Source organism: Alosa pseudoharengus, unplaced genomic scaffold (assembly GCF_046254945.1).
Source record: "Alosa pseudoharengus isolate Yale_2024_CS ecotype anadromous, Long Island Sound unplaced genomic scaffold, YU_APseudo_1.1 YU_APseudo_1.1_scf_20, whole genome shotgun sequence".
Taxonomy (NCBI): domain Eukaryota; kingdom Metazoa; phylum Chordata; class Actinopteri; order Clupeiformes; family Clupeidae; genus Alosa; species Alosa pseudoharengus.
In genome coordinates, this window is record NW_027468664.1 from 29,234,936 (window position 1) to 29,256,962 (window position 22,027).

General features: G+C 43.0%; 2 protein-coding genes across 2 annotated transcripts in view; one reads left to right on the forward strand and one right to left on the reverse strand.

The window, feature by feature from the left end:
* Nucleotides 1-492: 492 nt before the first annotated feature.
* Nucleotides 493-17,628, reverse strand: lta4h (leukotriene A4 hydrolase). Its single transcript, XM_076297027.1, has 19 exons — nucleotides 17,105-17,628; nucleotides 16,245-16,375; nucleotides 15,870-15,990; nucleotides 13,871-13,939; nucleotides 12,759-12,863; nucleotides 12,096-12,148; nucleotides 11,901-11,973; nucleotides 9,355-9,495; nucleotides 9,180-9,203; nucleotides 7,329-7,399; nucleotides 6,906-7,017; nucleotides 5,821-5,965; nucleotides 3,572-3,675; nucleotides 3,333-3,403; nucleotides 2,965-3,019; nucleotides 2,405-2,500; nucleotides 2,121-2,203; nucleotides 1,633-1,737; nucleotides 493-1,419 (listed from the first exon to the last, which is right to left on the reverse strand). Exons 1-19 carry the CDS (start codon nucleotides 17,258-17,260, stop codon nucleotides 1,281-1,283), a joined length of 1,854 nt encoding a protein of 617 aa, XP_076153142.1. The 5' UTR covers nucleotides 17,261-17,628; the 3' UTR covers nucleotides 493-1,280.
* A 2,092-nt stretch (nucleotides 17,629-19,720) lies between these two features.
* Nucleotides 19,721-22,027, forward strand: part of elk3 (ETS transcription factor ELK3) — a 24,993-nt gene continuing 22,686 nt past the window's right edge. Inside the window, exon 1 of the mRNA XM_076297031.1 lies at nucleotides 19,721-20,011. The gene's annotated coding sequence lies outside the window, so the exon portion shown is untranslated. The remainder of the gene's footprint in view (nucleotides 20,012-22,027) is intronic.

The window sequence follows — 22,027 nt, forward strand, 5'->3', positions numbered from 1 at the left end:
CCCTACTCTGTTTAATTTTTTGACTTCAGTGGTTAAATGTGCACGCACAACTTTAGGTTTGGCTTTGACCACAGGACTTTTAGAACCACCATTGTTAAGGCAGCTCACCTTAACTCTCCCTGGAGGTCTCCCATCCAGTCAGCAGTCAGGGTGATACATGCTTAGCTTGCATGGATTCCTGCTCGTCACCTACAGGTTGAGCTGACTGCTGGCCAGGAAATTATTAATGGGTTGTTGGTGTTGAACTCGTGACTCGCACCTCAGACACTAGACATAGGCAAGGACACTAGACAGTCCTTATAGGCAGGTCCCCCCCATTGGCGGCCATCTTGGTAACACACTTTGGGCAGTTATCGGGCAGCTGTTTTCCTATTTAATACAGGAAGGGGCGGAATATGTGTAGACTACTGCCATGTGAACTAGTGCATACTTGTTCTGGAGTTATTATGAATGTTGTCACCGAGACAAAAAAAAAACACCCTCAACATAAAAGATTATTCACAGACAGTATTTTATTTTTTATTCATTTTTGACAGATGCTCAGTTTAAAAAAAATGAAACAGAATGCCACATTTTGGACAGTTACTCAGTTTAAAAAATAAAAAGCCAGACACAAGGCTCTGTGATAACACTGAAAACAGAGGAGTCTGCCCTGAGATACTGAATACTGGACCTCCATCAAGCAAACACACACATACATACACACACACACACACACACACGTGAGGTTTATCAGTACCCCGCCTGTTTGGGAAGTTAACATGTGAAACCAAAAAGGTGGACATTCCATTTCATTCATACTGAGGAGGCAATGTGTTGATTTTGTTGATATCGCTTAATACTGTGTGTGCAGCATTGTTAACTGCTGTGCGTATGTGTATGCTGACATTTTGCGCGCGTTTGTGTGTTTGGAAGAGAGGTGTGTGTAAGTGATGCCAGTGAGTGGCTGATGCATGATTAAGAAAAGCGCACATATTTTTTTTCGTTGGCCAAACATGAAAAGAAAGCACCAGGGTAAATAAGAGCTTGTTTTGGGGGGCACATCCATGGTTGACCCACCCTGCATCAAGGCCTGTGTGGAGGCCATGTCATTGTTCCCACACTGCATTATTCCAACCACTCAATAGTCCACCAAACGTGGAACGCCGGAGCACTGGGCTTTGGGTCATCGGAATTAACGGGCTGTCAGGCCAAAGGCCATTTTGTCGGACTACTGAGTCGTCGGAATAATGGGGTGTCGGAACAGAGAGCGGTCCCCCGTGCGGAGCCTGTGTGGAACTTTACAGGCCGATGCTCTGGGTCTGGTCCACCTTCAGGTCTTTGGCCACCAGCATGGCGGTCACCGGGTGCATGGCGGCGCGCGTCTCCAGGAAGGTCTTCACCGCCAGCTCACGGTGCTTATCCCAGGTGTACACCTCCCTGCACACAACAATCCATAGGATTTTATTTTATCAATTAGTTTTTTACACACAGACATACAATACATTTTATATATACAAACACAATTATATCTACACACACACACATTACACACTGTCTGAACTAAAAACACATTTACAGATGATATAAAAATAAATAAATAAATCAATAAATAATGATGAAAGTGTTCAAGCAATGGTTATCGGAGGTTACCGGAAGAGAGGCCGTGTGAACTTCATCCTCCCCTGCTCTGTGGCCATCTTCAGTGCCAAGGCCACAGCCTCCTCCCAGTGAGACTTCACACACAGACGCAGCCATCTACACACACACACACACACACACACACACACACACACACACACACACACACACACACACACACACACACACACACACACACACACACACACACACACACACACACACACACACACACACACACACACACACACACACACACACACACACACACACACACACACACACACACACACACACACACACACACACACACACACACACACACACACACACACACACACACACACACACACACACACACACACACACACACACACACACCTTGTCAAGCCACACTGGGGTTAAGTGAGATAGCGGTATATCCCACTCCTCTTGTATATATATCCCACACCTGTTTATATCTCACTTGTAGGTGACATGGGAGTTATTCAGCACATTACCTGGCGCGGATCTCAGAGTTCTTGACGGCGTTCAGGTCGTACACCTCCTGCATCCTCTTCACGTGGGACAGAGGAAGGGGTTCCTGGACACACACACACACACGCAATCAGATACTACACATATCAAGTAAACAGGCAGTGTTTGACATTAGCAATGGCTTTCGAAGCTTGCCCGTTAGCTAGTATCTAAAGGAGTGGATTATGAGAGAAGACTAGTCCTGTTCCCTGGGTTCCAGTATGGGAGGCAGACATGTGATCATGGGATCATGTCATGGGGTGGATACCTCTAGCAGCAGCAGAGACAGGAACTCGATGACCTGATGAGAGGACAGGGTCTTCACATCTGCAGCACTGAAGCCAGACAGGTCCCCCTCTTTGGCCTGTGTGTGAGTGAGTGAGTGAGTGAGTGAGTGAGTGAGTGAGTGAGTGAGATAGAGATAGAGATAGAGAGAGCAAGAAAAGAGGAGAAAAGGGGGAAAAGGAGAGAGAGAATGAGACAGAGAGAGTGCAAGAAAAAAAGAGAAAGGGGGGAAAAGGAGAGAGAGAGGGAGAGAGAGAGAGAGAGAATGAGACAGAGAGAGTGCAAGAAAAAAAGAGAAAGGGGGGAAAAGGAGAGAGAGAGGGAGAGAGAGAGAGAGAGAGAGAGCAAGAAAAAAAGAGAAAGGGGGGAAAAGGAGAGAGAGAGAGAGAGAGAGAGAGAGAGAGAGAGAGAGAGAGAGAGAGAGAAAGAGGAAATGAGGGGGAGATTAGATTTCCTACAAACTTCATGTCTTTATTCATCAATATTCTAAACCCAGAAAAGTAAAAGTCTTTCCAACTATTTGACATGTATGGTGTCGTGTACCTTGACCCATTTCTGGCAGAGGGCGATGCAGGCGTCTGCCATGGTGGTGTCATACCTGCACAGAGACAGGCGAGTCAGTCCAGCCCAAGAGTCAAGGCAGAGAGCCAACACACACAAGAACAAGACAACAGGGTGTATTCATGTGCGGGTGTGTGTGTGTGTGTGTGTGTGTGTGTGTGTTTCGGTACAGCATGTGCGTGTGTGTGTGTGTGTGTGTGTGAGTACGTGTGACAGTATGTATGAGCGTGTGTGTGTGTATGCGTATGAGCGTGTGAGTGTGAGTGTGTGCATGCGTGTGTGTGTATGAGCGTTTGAGCGCGTGTAAGAGATGTGAGAAGAGAGTGAGCAGGTGTGTTGTGTGTTCTCACTGTGGCTTGACTGGGGGCATCCCAGGTGTGTGCATCCAGGCATTCCAGTCCACCTTATTCAGGATATCAACCTGACCACACACACACACACACACACACACACACACACACACACAAAGTAAATAACATAAAACACTCCTTTGTGTATCCACTTGTGTATGCAAACTGTCTGTATGCGCCAGTACAAGTGCCCATATTAGATATAACAGCGGGCACTACGCAGGGCCGGGGGGGGGCACCTTGTCCTTGAAGTAGGTGAAGAGGTAGTTCTTCCACTCCTCCGTGGTCACACTGCTGTAGGCAAACAGCTGGATGTAGGACTTCACAAAGCCCATGAACACCTCTGCAGACAGGACACACACAGCACATCATATTTTAAAGTGTGTGTGAGTGTGTGTGTGTGTGTGTGTGTGTGTGTGTGTGTGAGAGAGTGAGAGTAAGAGTGAGAGCGAGAGTGAGAGTGAGAGAGTGAGTGAGTGTGTGAGTGTGTGTGTGTGAGCACATGAACACCTCGGCAGAGGGACACAGACAGCACAAAAAAGGGTGTGGCTTCCTCATATTTTAAGATGGTGCAGCGGGTAAGTGTATTTCCAATGAGGCTATCCACATGTCCATATCCACATTTTATTACACATAACTTTATTTATGGACTTTAATGTTTGGATTTCTTTATATGTGTGGATTTCCTGAGTTAATACTAATATCTGGTGAAAATGTTATGTGAATAGCCTCATTGGAAAAAAACTTACTGAAAAATATGCTGACACTTTCAATACTTTCCCCCCGCTGTATACGTGAATGTGGTTTTGTAGGCTGGATGTTTTGCTTGCATGCAGATCAGTATCAGAGAGTGTGTGTGTGTGAGAGAGATAATATATGTGAAACTCATGCATTTGCTCCATTTCTCTATGTGTGTGTGTGTGTGCATAGGCTCCGATTTATGTTTCCGTCGGTGGGTGCTCAAACAAAAAAATGCCCAATACCAACGCCCAAAATAAACCTCACACAAAAAACAAAGCACATGAATTGTTGCTATACGATTTTTGAGAAAGCAGTAATATATGCATTCCAGCACCTTACGCACACAAAAACACCAGTACAGTTTGCGGGTGTCCGACCGTGGGTGTCACCCCCCGAGGAAATTTCTTAAATGCTGTTAAGTAAATGCACCATTTCTGCACACTTTCAGTCACAGAATAGGACCTGCACTATGCCTGAAACACACATGCATGATCCGTCGTTTGACTCCTGAACATTCTCCCATTACCCAGACATACTGTATGCGGGCAATTCCACAGAAAATGGACTTTTTGTCACATCCATAACGCCAGTGAAATGCCTTGGCATTTGTATGATGTGAATGATAATTCATTTTTTGTGCATTTTTTCTCATTTACATTCTTCAGCCAAAAATAGCAAATGCTCAAATTTCATGTAATCATTCACATCATACCATACCATCACATTTTATTGGCGTTATTGATGTTACAAAAAATTTAATTTTCCATGGAATTGCCCACACACATGCATGATCCGTCGTTTAACTCCAGAGCATTCTCCCATTAGCCAGATATACGCATGGAAAACAGAGCAACTCACAAGTGACATTGACATGGCCATATGTTACCCACATACTAGAGGAAAAACACTTTGCTTTGTTTTTATAAACAGAAATTACATTTTGTGTGAACATCTCGCTGTTAACAAAAAAAAAACCGAGATATAGACTATCCAGCAACATAAGTCTTCCATTGCTATAGCACTGCTCCTCATTGCCTTAATCATTTCCTTTTCAGAAGATAGATAGATAGATAGATAGATAGATAGATAGATAGATAGATAGATAGATACTTTATTGATCCCCAGGGGAAATTCAAGGTGTTTTTTTTTTAGTTTTTTTTTTAAGCATGTTCCTTCAGAATGTTCCTTCTATCCATAATCATAGGCCTACCATCATACCATCAGAAAGCAAACAATCACCTGTGCATGCTCTCTCTCTCCCCTGCACATGAAGCTGTCTGTGTGCGTGTTGTAGGCTAGATTTGTTCTTTCTATCTGCTTTACTTTTGCAACCTCATCACTTCAATATGTTATTGACGTTCTATAGAGAGTGTTTAGTTGTGTCACAAAACAATAGGCCTTGTGTGTGTGTGTGTGTGTGTGTGTGTGTGTGTGGTTCAAATTATATTCGGGGCTACACTTTCAACATTCGGGGTTGAAGCCCTGACAAAATGGCCTTGCATTAATTCTTTAGAGTGTCTAAAGAGGAGTTTTCATCAGAGAGACTCTCAGTGTTGGTTAGGATGTGGCACAGGGGATTGACAGCAACATAGGCAATCACATTATGACAGAAGCTGCAGTTAGCGCCAATTGCGATGTCTTGATTTTAAATGAATGTAAATTTAGCCTTGACTGTAAGCTGTGTGTGTGTGTGTGTGTGTGTGTGTGTGTGTGTGTGTGTGTGTGTGTGTGTGTGTGGCTCCGTTACCTGGTCCTCCCATGAGCTCCTCCAGATGGTAGAGCAGAGCGAATCCCTTCTCGTAAGGCACGGAGGAGAAGGCCACATCGGGGTCCACCTCGTTCAGGTCAGGCACCAGGTTAGTCAGGGGGCTGTTGGCGCCAAACGTGTTCACCTGGACACGGGAGGAGGAGGGCAACAGGATTAATGAAAAGGGCAGATTGGGGGGAGAGAGAGAAAGAAAGAAAGAAAGAAAGAAAGAAAGAAAGAAAGAAAGAGAGAGATTAATGGTGGCCCTTAATGTTCTAATTGTTACTGTAAAAGTTGTTATACTGTTTTGCTGGTGCTTTGGCAACACTGCCTACAGCCTAGTCTATATTGCTAATAAAGCAACTTTGAATTGAATTGAGAGAAAGAAAGAAAGAAAGAAAAAAAAGAAAGAAAGAAAGAAAGAAATAAAGAAAGAAAGAAAGAAAGAGAAAAAAGAGAGAAAGGAAGAAAGAAAGAGAGAAAAAAAGAACCTCATCACACCCATCACAGCATCACACACACCTAAACCCTTCCATTTAATTACCACAAACGAGAAGAGATTGCCATTTATGGGGATACTGTGCCAAACAGTGATGTGTGTGTGTGTGTGTGTGTGTGTGTGTGTGTGTGTGTGTGTGTGTGTGTGTGTGTGTGTGTGTGTGTGTGTGTGTGTGTGTGTGTGGTGTCCTACTTATCGGAGTAAGTGTGTATGTCTGACTTGCTTGTTCGTGTGCTGTATGTGCATGAAAAGTAGGAAGTTGGCTGTCTAGGCTCGTTCAGTAGTTCAGAGTTGCGTGCAGCATCAAGAGGCTGTGGTGGGGGTGTTGGTGGTTTTTCTGTGCTGTTTTCTCATAAATGACTGAAATGTGGAGAGTTTAGCTATCTAAATATGGCCCTGCTCTCCCACACCCACACCCACACACGATAAAATGTGCACATCGATTACATAAACACAAAACCTGAATTCAGTGCAAAAAACGTGGCATGTATCCGTGTGTGTGTGTGTGTGTGTGTGTGTGTGTGTGTGTGTGTGTGTGTGTGTGTGTGTGTGTGTGTGTGTGTGTGTGTGTGTGTGTGGCTCTTACAGACTCCTGCAGGTCTTTCCAGCCCCCCATGGCTTTGAACTGTCTGAACTGCTCGTTCTCCAGGCACCTGCCAATCATTCTCTCCAGATATACAGTGTGGCCCTCATTCAGCCTAGAGAGGAGGAGAGGAGAGAGAGAAGGTTGCATATAAATATATAAATTATATTATATATAAAATATATTATGTTGCATATAAAACTGACACACTTTGGTAGGTTATGAATGGATTGAGATGGGAGACACACTGGCAAGCTTGATACCCAGTGTATCTGAAAAGACTAGAGTGATTTAAGGGTTTAAAAAAAAAAAACAATATGAAATATGAAACTACTACACAAACACAAAATTACTACACTGCAGAGTTGTGCTGGCTTTGAGCAGTAACGGTCCGTTAAGATCCACTCAAGAGTGTAACTAACGCACCAGAAGTGCTCCCAGGTCTTATTGGTCACTAGGTTTCCTGTCCAGCTGTGCGAGATCTCGTGAGCAATGACCTGGAACAAACAAACAAACAAACAAACAAACAAACAAACTAGGTGAAATGCTTAGCTTAACTGTCACAAACAAACTAAGTGAAATTCTTAGCTTAACTGTCACATCCCAGTGAAGCATTATTTTTAAGTATAGTTATCACAGAGTGTTGGTTTTTAAGTATACTGTAGGTATCACAGAGTGTTAGTTTTTAAGTATAGTTATCACAGAGTATTAGTTTTTAAGTATAGTTATCACAGAGTGTTAGTTTTTTAAGTATAGTTATAACAGAGTGTTAGTTCCAATAAGCGGAGTCAGTTTTCAGAGGTGTTCGGTTGGATTGAATAGAAACAAATAGCAACAGAATAGATTAGTGCTTAGCAACCGTCTTGACCCATTGGTAATTATCATAGTCATGGCTGAGGATGCTGTAAAATGAAAAGTCCTTAGTTGAACACTATAAACACATTTAAACACCTTCATGCTGACTGCCGACTGAAAAAATGAAGTGAAGGTATTTAATTGAAATATTGTATGACTGATAATATCTGTAAATGTTTAAGCTTCTATGAAATGAAACCATTAAAAAAAAAAAAACATTCAAACTGCATAATCCGAACATGCAAATCTGTGGCTGTGAAAAATGACTGATGAAAAATAAAGGACGTCTACATGATTTCCTGTGTGGCCTTTCTCTGGTGACTAGGGCTTGGTGGAGCTAAATCTATCTGCTAAAATGTGTCTATGTGGTGTTTTACTGGATTTGCATATCATTTTGCAAGATCACACTGCATAAGAGGCAGTGGTGTCGTTAGATATGGGATGTTTTTCTATTAGCCCTGGATCTCTCTTTTTAAAAAATTATTTAAAAAAAATAATTATTTATCAAACATTCAAGTAGAATACAGTTGTCCTCTCACTGTCCTTCATGCAGCAGATCTAACGTTACCTTACCATAAAGAATCATTTGGAACCTAGGCTAATTTGAGCGTGAACAAGAGAGAGAGAAAGAGACACACACACACACACACACAGAAAGTGCCAGCTCCACTGCATGTCATTGCTTGCATTTCCTATTTGGTATAAGAACGTTAAGGAAATGAAGGAAATCATAAAGGCAACAAGGACAAGTAGGTGGTAGAGTTATGCTGTTCTGGTCTGGTTATGGGTTGGTTAGAATGCTATCAACCTGCCCTGAACTCACTAGCCTATAGTTTGAAGTATGGCCAAACAGTGCTGGCCTATGCTTACTTTGCCTTTGTAGAATCGAATTGGTGAGTCTTCAATGATTCGTTCTCCTGAAGCTAAGCATGTCATGAACCATGATGTGCATGTGTATGATGCATATCTTTGCTAATTAAAACATATTCCACTCTACTAGGTGGCTACGCTATAGTTTGTTTTTTAATAGCAAACAGAAATGTGAAGACTGCAACAGGTCATCACATCCTTTCATTGTCAAAGCAATGACTACCGCTTATGATAACTTAACGTATGCTTATTGTCAACATTATGTAATCAATGTGGCACAAATGAGGCTAGAGTCAGTGGATTAATCTATCAAAAGTGAGCAGCAAGAGCAGGCACAATGGAAATTATGAGAACCTTTTAGACTCAGTGAGCCTCAAATGTTTTCAACTGCTGGACAGCGGTCAGTGGAGTCTTATTACCCGTTTATTAGCTTATTACTAACCCCTATTAAAACATAAATAAAAAATAAAAATAAATCAAAACGTACACACACATTGAGATACTGACTGTACAAAAAAAAAGAGTGTGAGTGTGTGTGTGTGTGTTACTTACGTTAGACAGGGATTTGTCCCCAGCCTGCATAAAGGGGCAAAGAAAACAGAACATAAGACCACTACAACACTAGAACATTAGAAATCTAGAACACCAAAACATCTAGTCTGTGTTACAAGAGATGAACACGACTATGCTCTGTGTGTGTGTGTGTGTGTGTGTGTGTGTGTCTCACCAGTAGGGTGGGCGTGGCGAAGGTAAGGCAGGGGTTCTCCATTCCGCCGTAGGGGAAAGATGGCGGCAGCACCAGCACGTCATACTGACCCCACACATACGGCCCTGCCAGAGACTCCGCAGTCTTCAGCATGGACTCCGTCTGAGAGAGAGAGAGAGAGAGAAAACGTATTATTTAGTTTATTATTATACATTTTATTGTTCCTTTTCTTTTTTCTAAACAGATACTGTACTTGTTTTATATTACCGGTAGTTTGTTATATGTTTGCTTTGGCAACACCGCTTCATTGAGTAATGGCAAAAAAAAAAAAAACAGCGAGAGAGAGGGGAGTAGGAGAGGGAGAGGGAGAGGGAGAGGGAGAGAGAGTGTTATCTGTAATACTGGCTTTGGCAACACTGTACACAAACAGTCATGCTAATAAAGCTTCTTTGAATTTGAATTTGAGAGAGAGAGAGATGGAGGGGGAGAAAGAAAAGGTGAGACAGAGAGAAGGAGGGAGATCCAGGAGAGAGAGGAAAACAGAACAGAGCGAGAGAAAGGAAACAGGGAATGAGATATAGAGAGCAAGAGAGAGAGATAGATAGATAGATAGATAGATAAAGAGAGAGAGAGAGAGAGAGAGCAAGAGAGGGGAATGGGGAAACATAGAGTGAGAGGAAGACAGAGAGAGGGAAGGAAGACAAATGAGGAATAGAAAGGACAAAGTCAGTCAGTCTGTTTCTGAGTGGGTTCAGGGGTCAAAAATGACGTTAGTCCGCACACTGAGAACTCCATTTTAAAAAAGATTTTTAAAAAGATTTTTTAAAAAGATTTTTAAAAAAGATTTTAATCACCACATGTGGTGATTAAAATCTTTTTTAAAAAGGAGTTCTCAGTGTGCGGACTAACGTCATTTTTTATCTCAGAACACACCAACAAAAAAAACAAACGTTCAAACTGCACACTCCATATCAACATGTGAATTTGTGGCTATAAGAAATGACTGATGGAGCATTACAAATTTCTGCATGATTTCCTGTGTGGTCTACCCCTGGTGATTAGGGTTTGATGCTTGATGTTGCTGATTGGATCATAAATGGCCACAGCAACGAAGACGAATGACTGATAATGACTGACTCTTCTTTATTATTGTGTTACATGTTTCAAATGTAAAGCACTTTGATCTGCATTCTGTGTATGAAAGGTGCTATACAAATTAAGCTTATTATACAAATAAAGCTTATTATTGATAGAGCTCACCTGTGGCTAAAATGTGTCTACATGGTGTTATTTTGCAAGATCACAATGCAAAAGTCGATAGACGGTTGTCAGTGAAATCTTATTACTCATTTATTAGCTTATTGTGAACATAAGCTTATTAGAGAGAGAAAAGAGAGAGAGAGAGAGAGAGAGAGAGAGAGAGAGAGAGAGAGAAAGAGAGACAGAGAGAGAGAAAGAAGATGAAAACAGAACAGAAAGCGAGAGGAGAAGGAAACCGAGGGACGAGAGAAATAGAATAAAAAGTGAGGAGGAGAGAGGGAGAGGAAGTGAGAGGGAGACGGAGAGAGTTCAGACACAAACACAAAGAAGGAATAGAAAGGACAAAGTCAGTCTATCTGCTTCTGAGTGGACTCAGGAGTCAGTGTGGTCACAATCTCTCCATCTAGGCTGCGCTGTGTTGCAGACAAATGGATCCATAACACCATATTTGCCTATGCAAATAACTCAAGTCGTTATATTGTAGCCTATTTGTGGAGGTTTCTTTATTTGGAAAGTCCAATCCATTTAACTCTGGAGATAAACTTGTGTGCTTGCTGTGTATTAGTGTTGTGTTGGCTATTTTGTAAGAATGTGAAATGAATAAATATCAGAACAAGAGGCTTTTGCGCAATTGGCGAAAAATGAGCGATAATGCGCCTACTGTAGTGGAGTTTGAGACGGAAATGAGAGGAAAATAGCGTTGAAAATGTCCATTTAAATTGGAGCCTAATCTAACGCACTGTTGTGCACTGTTGGGAAGAAGCAGATATTAACTGTAAAGAGTGCATCTGCAATCAAAACTATCTGCAGCCTAAAACGCAAATTCAACAGCCTAATGTCTAGTCTATGGGTGTGCACTTTAGTTGTTGACAGCGAGGTCTTTGAGATTTCAGATTAAAGGCTTCATTTTAGCTTTTAATCGGCCAAACTGAAGAGCTGGTGTCAGATTCATGTCCCTTGCATTTTACAACTGCGTGGTCCGTGGCACAGCGGCCCACAGAAATGTTGTTTCATTTTGCGAGTGAGATGTCCCCCTGCGACGTGTACCCCCCCCCACCCCACCCCTCAGTTTGAGAGCCACTGTTTTAGGCTATTCTACATACAAAAATGCAGAGGAAGTCATGACAAAACCATGACTGTGGTAGTAAATAGTAAGCCCCTAGCTTTCCTGGCTGATGCTATGAATGGTATAAGATGGCCTACTACACGACATAAATTGTGACTATGATGGCAACCCAAATACAATCTACTGCAACCCTGTCTTTGGGAACCAACGATCTAACATAGAGAACAAGCAGGCCACTCACCTCCGAGAACTCAAACGCTGCCAGATCAACGTACTCTTTCTCAGACCACACCCTGGTGCGGGGACCGATCTCCCTGCACACACAAGTCATCAACACAATGTTAGTAGTTGCCCACGGTGATTCATGCGTGTGTGTGTGTGTGTGTGTGTGATAAGGGGCATGATATACTGCATGTTTATGAGTGCAAGTACTTACCTGCTCTCCAGGGCACCAACCACAATGGCAATGAGGTAGGAGGGCATGGGCACCTGCAGGGGCAATAGAACCATCAGCCCGACATTCTATCTACACACACACATGCAGCTCTCTCTCTACACACACACACACACACACACACACACACACACACACACACACAGTGTCTGTATGTGTAATTGAGAAATGGCATGAGGGGAGAGAAAACTAGAGTGGCAAAACAAGATTGGAGATTAAAAAGGCGAAGTGAGAAAGATGGCACGGATGACAAATATGAGTGCATTAAAATGAAAAGGAAGTGGAGGGGGAGGGAGAGAGATAGAGAGAGAGAGAAACAAAGAAAGAAAGAAAGAAAGAAAGAAAGAAAGAAAGAAAGAAAGAGAGAGAGAGAGACAGAGAGAAAGAAAGACAGAGAGAGATGTGTGTCCAATTTTAAATGACCTGAAAAGTCAAGCAACAAGCAAAAGTGAACTGAATCTAATTGGATAAATTAGCAAAATAATACTGTCAAGTTAATAAGACGAGCAAGATTCTAGGTGCAAACACCGATCGGTCGGCCGGCTCAACGCTCCCACACACCACACAAATTCATGCAGGAGGCTCTTCGCCTGTTCTCCATCACTGAAACTAATAGACGGACGGAAGAGAGAGTGTGTGACTCACCGGCTGCCTGAAGCGGTAGATGATCCTGCTGTTGTCATGGGGATCAGCCTCCTGTCCATCACGCATGGCACTCATCACAGCCACCAACTCTTTGGGCACAGACACCTGTGCGCACACACACACACACACACACACACACAGACACAATAAGTTACTGTACAAATTGGAACTTTGTTGTCCGTCTCCCTTTATGTTGCGGTCAGTAAATGAGCCGGCCTTAACAGACATGAAACACACACACCGTCACTGAACTTAGTTGTGTGTCTAAAGCAGTGGTCTCAAACTCACAACCCTTGGGCCAAATCCTGGCCCCTTGGCTGATTTATAGTCGTAATGAGATTCGGCCCACAGAGCTATTCCTTGCAAATACAAGGTGTCACTTCACTACGGAAGCAATCAAAAACTAAATATTTACCAGAATTATTGGCAGTTTCAAGAAAAGCAGACAATATCATGTAATTAATAATAACCAATAATGAGGCAGCAACCTGTCTGTTTTGTGAAAGGACAGAGATACAGGCATGAAGCTAGTTATAAGCGAGCGACGCAACATGCAAAATAATGTAATGAGGAACTGTTTCTGAATGACTGAAAGTTAACCGTTATGCTGCAGTTTGTGAATATCGCCTGCGCAGAAAAGGCATGTTATTCAGACAGTAAACATCAGTGTCAAATACAATTGCAGAAAGAAAAAAAAATGATGCAAGAGTTGCTAATATTAATTCACCTGCTAAAAACACAGCCACAGGCTGATGTTAAACGACAATGCACAACTGTCTATTAGTGAATTTAGGTACACTATGCAAGATTTTCAACTTAACATGGCCAATTTGATGGTAAATAAACTTGTAATAGGCAAATCATTTGAGAGCATTATTTTTGGACTGGGATGGTCTACTACTACTTACTACTACTACTACTACTGTTATTATTAACATTATTGTTTCTATGTATTTACCATAGTAAATGTGTATGTGGTGTTTGTCTCTGTCATACACATACTGTCATGCTTACAGATAAAAAAAAATAAAAAAGCAGAAAGTGTTTGATAGAGAGAGTTTATGTGTGTGTGTGTGTGTGTGTGTGTGTGTGTGTGTGTGTGCGTTTGTTACCTGAGCATAATAGGTGTGTTTCACTGAAGGTGTATCCTGACAAGGAACCATACTTCTGCAGTGGGTGGCCTGAGAAAAGACACAATGAATACATGACTCCCATGTGTGCTGGAGTGTGTGTGTGTGTGTGTGTGTGTGTGTGTGTGTGTGTGTGTGTTCGACAAAGAAACACCTTTTTTCCCTTTACTTTGTTCATGGCAATGCAGTAAAAAGTTGTAGAGAATCATGAGTGCAGACAGGCACACACAGGCTTACACGTAAACTCGGGTCAAGTCAGGTCAGATCAGTTCGTGTTACAGATATGGAGCGCAGATATTTTTAATCACTAATTAATGTATAACATGATTACAGTCAAACACAAAGGGAACAGGCACAGTTGGGTAACTAATTCTAGTGTCGTTTTCTTACGGGGATAAACAGTGACAGGTTACCGGGGGACCTTTTACGCTAACCTTCAAAATGTTGCAAGTAGGTTACGTGCAGATCTTTTCATCACAGTCATTGACAAGGCTTGGCTGCGTGCACAGGACAGAAAATGGAGATTGTGATCATTATTATTGTAGGCTATAGTCTACCTCCTTTATTCCTTGAATGGAAATTCAGGTTATGCTGGTGTGTCTGTGTCTGTCAATATCAGGCGCAGTTTATTTTAGCAGATAATTCATTTAGAACTTGTAGCCTAGACTAAATCACTCTGTGCGTAAAAAGACGCTACTTGCAATCCAATCAGCTTGAATGAAACCACCCGAAATCACTACACAGCACTTAACATAATGACAATTTTTGTTAGACTTTTTACAAAATTATTATTAGACTATCTTATATCGTAATATCCCACGTGAAAACGTGCGTGAATAGTTGGCCTCTGGAATTGTCAAAATTGTCTCGGGAAACCCAGCCCGAAACCAGCTTTTTTTTTTTTTTGCACCCCCACTTTCAAACTCGTTCCGGCGCCACTAGTGTGTGTGTGTGTATACAGTACATCGATCTATATCATTACATTTAGAATGTGTGTGTAATGCATTCTCACCACCATGTGAAACAACTCCTTACACACACACACTTACACTCCAAATGCACAAGCCTTCCTATCCCTCACCTTTACAGTAGAGCCACTGTTCAAAGTTCTGGTGCACTTTATCAGTGTGTTCACGCATGTCCCATCTCAGCACTACTGATATTGCCCACAATCAGAGAACGTAATTAATGAGGGCATCATTTTATAGCAAGCTGTCAGCAAAATTCTTTCCACCAGAAACGCACACACACACAAACTGTGCATTCACTGACAAGAGATTGCCGAGTGCATACATTGCATACACATATTTTTCCTCCCTGACTATAGACACACGCACGCATGCACGTGCGCACACACACACACACACACACACACATAAATCTTGCTTGCTAAATCTCTGAGAACCAGACTTCTGGTCTAGCTACCGTTTGTTGTTTAGCAAGAGCCAGAGGAGTCGCAAGACTGGCTACATGTTGTGTGGAAAAAGTCAGAGGCTTCTAGTTCCTGCACTCTCACACCACAAGCAACTATCACCACAAGGACTCACTACAGTTGTTCTACACTGACTTCTGCAATGTATGTGTGTGTGTGTGTGTGTGTTTGTGTGTGTGTGTGTGCGTGTGTGATAGTGACAGTTTACTTTTAAACCAGCTATTTACAGTCTATGCTGAGCACTTACATGCTTTTGCAAGCGTGTGCACACACACACAGACAAACACAGACACAGGCGCGCGCGCGCACACGCGCACACACACACACACACACACATTATCATGCTTCTTTTAACTGCCACATTCATTTTTCATTTACTCAGTATGTGTGATACAGAGAGGATACTGTGGAGATATTTACATTATTGTAATTGTCTGCTGATAAGGTCTGATTGTGGTGTGTGTGTGTGTTCTACACCGACTGAAGAGGAATTTCTTACTGGCACATACTCACAAACACAGACACACTGTAACACTCTCACACACACACCTGGCACTGGCTGAAAAGATAGGGGTGTTTCTTGCCGGCAGTCTGAGTAGGAGTGAGCCACTGCAGAGCCAACGCCTTCGGAGATGTCTCGTAGGTCACTTCAACAATCACATGCTGACCCCTACACACACACACACACACACACACACACAGCAGAGACAAAAAGAGGAAAAAGCATAAACATTGTATTTTCAATACAAGATTAGCTACAATGGGGTGTTCAGCTACTGTCATATATATCACTTGCACAGTTGAACAGGACTATGTTGTGTTACTATGTCATATCCGATTACTTGCTCACTTTTCTGTGCTGTGACCAACTACTGTGAGCGGCCCTATGAATGTCGATCAGTTTTCAGTACTAAAGTAGAATACCTGGAGAGCTCAAAGGGCAGTGTTATCTCCAACGGGGAGCCCTTGAAGCTGTGCTGCGGTCCGAGGGAGAACTTAGCAGGCTGGCCATTGGCAGTCACCGCGGAGATCTTCAGGTCCCGGGAATCAAGAGTCTGGCGCAGGAGGGGGAGAGAAGTGTGTCAAAAAGTCGAGTAGTGCAACACTGATCATATCTTTATTTTTATTGGGTACTGCAAATGGGATCGGGTTGGCTTCAATAGACGTGATAAATATCACACATAGTTGCTTCCAGATGACTTGTGCACTGCACTGTGAACCTGACAAGGTGGCGGACACACCTGTCAAAACTCTGAGCAAAGGTACTTGCAACCACACGTCTGTGACCCATCGCGGAAAGGGCAAATCAAAGTTCAGAAACACCGCAGATATCGCTGACAAGGAATCCCCCACGACCACACATGCAGCCTAACTTAACATAGTTGCATACAAGCTACGCAGCAATTCTATAGCTCAGAAGGTCCACGAGCTATCTAGTTTCGATTGATTTGACTCTCCCATGAACTGACAGGCAGTTGACACAAACGGGAGGATAACATTAAGAGACTTTAGCCAGCTAGTTGTGTGACTGTAACAAACAATACCGTTACCAAACAAAGATATAAAATTTAATGAACGAGACTGCAAACGAATAAATCAAAACGAACACCATATGCGCTAGCCACCTCATACAGTATGGGATGATAGTGTGTAACGTTAGCGCACCCGCTACAGAATGACCCATATTTTGGTTTCGACCTAAATGAATGGAGCCTTACTAGCATGACAGCTAACTAACGTTAGCGTTCAGTGCGTAAAACAACACAGATGGGCTCTAGCCTTACCAGAGACGTGAATTTGTCCTCCAAGACCTCAATAGTAAGAGCGACTTTGCTCTTGAGAACATGGCTGTCAAAATCCACGTGGTAGGTCAAGTTCAGATGTTTGGTGGCGCATTTGGTGTAAGAGGAGAAAGAGCAGGGATCTGATGCTGGGGCCATGATCGGTCCGTTCAGAGTAGTAGACTAGCACAGCTTGATGCTCAATTTAAGTTCAAGCTCGATCCATGTGACAGCCGGTGTGCTGCATTGTGGGAGTCCTAGTTTTTAAAGGGAAACTTGGTAGGATTTCCCCCTCTGCTGGAGAAATTGTGCATTATGCTATTTCAAACTGTGGAAAAAGGTAACGATAAAGCACATGGATTTGTTTACAAGCTAGCAAAACGGTTAGCATAAGTTCGGCAGACAATGTGGATGTTACAAGGTAAGAAACACGATTTAAAACGAGTTTCTTGTTTCTCACTTCTCTTTCCGGGATGGTAGTCTCAATGTTGCAAGGTTGGTTTTCCGCCTGGGGACGCTAGGGGCAGCGGGAAAAGTCACCATTTTCACCGGAACAGGTCATTTAACCATCCAAATGATTTCTAAACGGGTTTATTACGTTGAAATAGTTGCCAAGTTCCCATTTAAGGCACTCTTTGCTTCTTGCTACCGAAGAGCTTTATGGCCACCCACCAAAAGAGGAAGTTTGGCGCCATCTATCGAATATATGGGGAATTTTCTAGGTCATATTTTCCTAGGCCTACAGTGTATGCGTATTGTAATTTGCAAAGTCTTCAGTTCACCAACTTAACACTCATTGACTAAGTTAAACAAAGACCCATTTCCTGTTAAATTAAATAGGACACCAAATGTCTCATTATTTGGTTCGGAGAAATTAATTACCGGTACATTTATCACCCACTTAACTTCATATTCAGGTCTTTGCATGTCTTGATGCTTTGATGGCAAGCCAGTAGCTGCTTATTTAGAAGGGCAGGGTTTAAATAAAGGCCACTGGTGTTTACCTGTGCTGGCAGACTATTTGGTACTCTTTATGATGCTGAGGGATTAGTTGGTGTGTGGGCCATTTGAGGTATAGGGCTACATGGTAGCTATCCTATGGAGGTCTTCATCCATGTAATGGTTCACCTGAAGAGGGTTAAGATTAAGAGGCTTCAATAGTTTTAAAATGTTAAAATGGGGAATTTGTTTGTTTTCAGTTGTTTTGTTTTGGACAGTTTAGCCTGCCAGGACATTAACTATCGCCAGTGTAGAATAGACCTAGGCTAGTTCATTTGGGAAATATCACAGTAACACAGACACTGAAAGTAGGCTAATAATAGCATTAGCATCATGTCTCAGAACAGACTAGACATAGGCTACTGTACTTTGTTTTTCTTGACAGGGAAAGGCATTTATTTTCATGTGGTAAAGAAAAAACACCTAGTTAACCTCTATGCTATGCTATGCTATTGTTAATAGAAACCCAAGGCTAACCACTGCAAGAATAACTTGTTCATGTCCATGACTCATGGAATGAGAATGTTCTTCAGTTAGTGAGTATTTTGGAAATGTGTTTCGATATTTTTGTTGTTTGTTTTCTTTCTTTTTTTATTTCAAGGTTGAGTGTCACAGGATCTGTCCTAAAACTGCACCGCAAGTAGACTGCGCTTGCTTTGCGTTGGTTGAACCGATGCAACTGATAAATCTCACCACTAGGTGGCGGCGCTTTCTTAAAAATGCGCCTAATTGGACATTTAATTAGTTGCACATGTTGTGACATTTCTGGATTTTGCCTAAAGGGGGCATTTCTGTGTCACCTTAATTGCTCCTTCTCCACCATCCAGTGTACTGTATATATAACACAAAGCTTCATACTATTCTATTTTATTTTTGCAGTATACGTGAGAAAGAGGTGTAATAATCTATATTAACATATAGATAAGGTTACTGAATAGTAGGTTGATATTGTAGTCAGAAATATAGCCAGAAAGAGAGAATCAGAGAGAGAGAGAAAGAGAGAGAGAGAGAGAGAGAGAGAGAGAGAGAGAGAGCAGATGTTTTGTGAGCTCCAGTTTCCCGTCAGTGAAGGATATCCCTCCAGGAAACCGGAAGATGGATCCACTCCCCTATGGTGGCCCCATCTCTCTCTCTCACACACACACACACACACACACACAAACACACACACACACACACACACACACGCACAGGCACACAAGTGAATGCATGAATGCGCACACACACACACACACACACACACACACACACACACACACACACACACACACACACACACACACACACACACACACATAATATGCCTCAAACATGCATGGTCTAAAACATAAGCTTATTCATGCAATGAATGTGAAAAACCAATATGCATCAGTTAATTTGGTCACAAACCTCCCTCAATACTTCAATCACACACACACACACACACACACACACACACACACACACACACACACACACACACGCTCGTGGTGTGGAGGAAGGAACAAGAGCTCCTCCCAGTGGTCCTGGGCAGGAAGACGGTGACGTCAGTTGGAGCAGTCCTGCGCTTAGTTCGGGTTACAATATTAACTGTGTGTGTGTGTGTGTGTGTGTGTGTGTGTGTGTGTGTTGGCCATCGGCGGGTAGAGCGCGAGGAGAGGAGGAAAAGCGTGTTTACACAGACGGCCGCGCGCCTGGGGAATAATGCGCGAGGGGAAGTGAGCCGGCTCTCTGTCTGCCTGCTCGAACTTCCTGCTCGGAGCAAAGCGAAAAAAAAACACACACTCACACACACACACCGAGAGAAAAAAAATCAGGATCCCATTACAGTCGTACTGAGCCGAGGAGACGACAGCAAGCATGGAAAAACAGGGCATTTTACGGAATACTTTCCAATAATTCTTGACCAGGAAAAACAAATTTACGCACTGGGTAAGTTAGAGAAGATAATTTTATTCAGTGTGCCAAGTCAGTTGGACATATATGACTTTGAATGTTTATTAATCATGTTATTTTCTATGAGACCTTGTGTACATGTATTAATCACGCCAGATCGCAATTAACTTGAATAAATTATATAATTTGCCATACACGGCAGAATGGGATACTTATGTCTAGAATATGAGTTCAGTTCAATGAATATATTTCCTCAACTCACGGTGATCAATGAATTACCGTACACTACAGCAGCAGCCAGAGTTACAGATTTGTGTTTACGCACTGCGCTTTTATGGATACGTCGCTTATAGGCGCGTATTTCCTCCTGTTGATTATTTACGTATATTGTTTTTTTGGAAAGGATTGGAAACTAAACGTTTTCAGCGCTGCGCTCAAAATCGCGTTGCTGGCTCTTTAAAAGCACTAGTAGAGTTTCTGGTTTGTCTGGAAGAAGCAGTCTAATTGCCATGCGCTTCCGGATTGAATCTGGCAGCAGACAGCATCTTGAAAATGAGTCATTGGGCCAAACAAAGAAACTTTTCAGCTCTGAGACGCGCCGATGCCTTGCAGCAGTGGCTATCTCTATCTGTATGTGGCAGGTTTGTTAGTGATGACCAGCCAACGTGTGTGGTGGCTATCAAAGTGAGAGGGGCAGACGCGTAAACTGGGGACACGGTGGTTACGCTCTGCGCTGTCCCAAAGGCGTTGTGCCAAAAGACAGAGCTATTAAACTCCACTCCAGACTCACTCGACTAGTGTGTGTGTGTGTGTGTGTGTGTGTGTGTACTACACGGTCCTCTTGCAGTAGCTCGCTGAATTTTCCACTGCCTGCGAACAGGAAGAGCGCACATTTAGTCATAGCTAAGTAATGTCTGAACACACCAACTAATCTCATTAGGAGTTTCCGTTTGCTGCACACTGGAGGCTTTTGTGCGCACTCTGGAGCGGCAGGCAGAGCGTCTTGCAGGCGTCGAGTCCTGTTCCTGGCTTAAACCCTTTTTTGTGCATATTCATTAACGTGCGCGCATAATTGTGGTCCACGGGTGCAGTTTGTTGGCAGAGGTTGCAGACACGCACTGACTCTCTAAAGGCCGCAGGCGCAGACGGTGCGGCTTGCTTGCTTACTTGTTCGTTGGAAAGCATTACAGACCGACCAGGAGCTGTCATCGGGCGCGCTTTGAAAGCGCAAGTTCCATTGTTGAAGCGCAGGCTTGACGTGCTGCCTCCCTTGAACTGCCGTCATGAGGAAATTCTCTCTCTCTCTCACACACACACACACGCACACACACTCACACTCTCTCTCTCTCTCACACACACACACACACTAACACTAACACTCACACTCTCTCTCTCACTCACACACACACACACACAGGCACTTTTGTTGTCAATATGACCTAATTAATAGTGTCATTAGTGTCGTCAGTGACAAGTTTAGGCCTAGACAGTGACAAGTTTAGGCGAGGGTTAGGGTATTCGACCTCTGTGCACCTATGGGTCTAGAAGGGAGGGGACGGGGTGACTGAGGCCATGTAGCCCAGCTGTGGCACTAACCATTGGCTGTATGGTTGCTTGTCGCTTGCAGGAACTTACTAAATGCTGTGGAAGCATAGAACATTCTTATGAGAGGATGTTTGTGTGTGTGTGTGTGTGTGTGTGTGTGTGTGTGTGTGTGTGTGTGTGTGTGTGTGTGTGTGTTTGTGTGTGTGTGTGTGTGTTTGTAAGAGGGAGGCTTTATTGAGTGCAGCTGAAGTTCTGTTTCAGCCCTTAGGAACTCTTCTATGCCAGCCAAAGTTCTCTAAAGGTTAGAAAGGTTTCACACAGAGGTCGTCACGTTAGAGTCTGTCTTGAGTATTCATGCTGCATGTACAGATGCGTGTCAGCAAAGTCTCTGTTGGACATCCATATTGTGGTCATTGTGGCAGATTTCCACTAATATGGGACAATGTATTTGCAACCAGGGATGAGACGCAGATGTTCTATTGACAAATCTCATTTCCATGGCAACTT

Coding starts and splice junctions, on each gene's coding strand:
- lta4h (XM_076297027.1), bottom strand. CDS start 17,260: ATGGCCCCAGCATCAGATCCCTGCTCTTTCTCCTCTTACACCAAATGC. Junction 12,864..13,870: donor AACACACCTATTATGCTCAG/GTAACAAACGCA, acceptor GTGTGCGCACAG/GTGTCTGTGCCCAAAGAGTT. Junction 7,400..9,179: donor GGGACAAATCCCTGTCTAAC/GTAAGTAACACA, acceptor TGTTTGTTCCAG/GTCATTGCTCACGAGATCTC.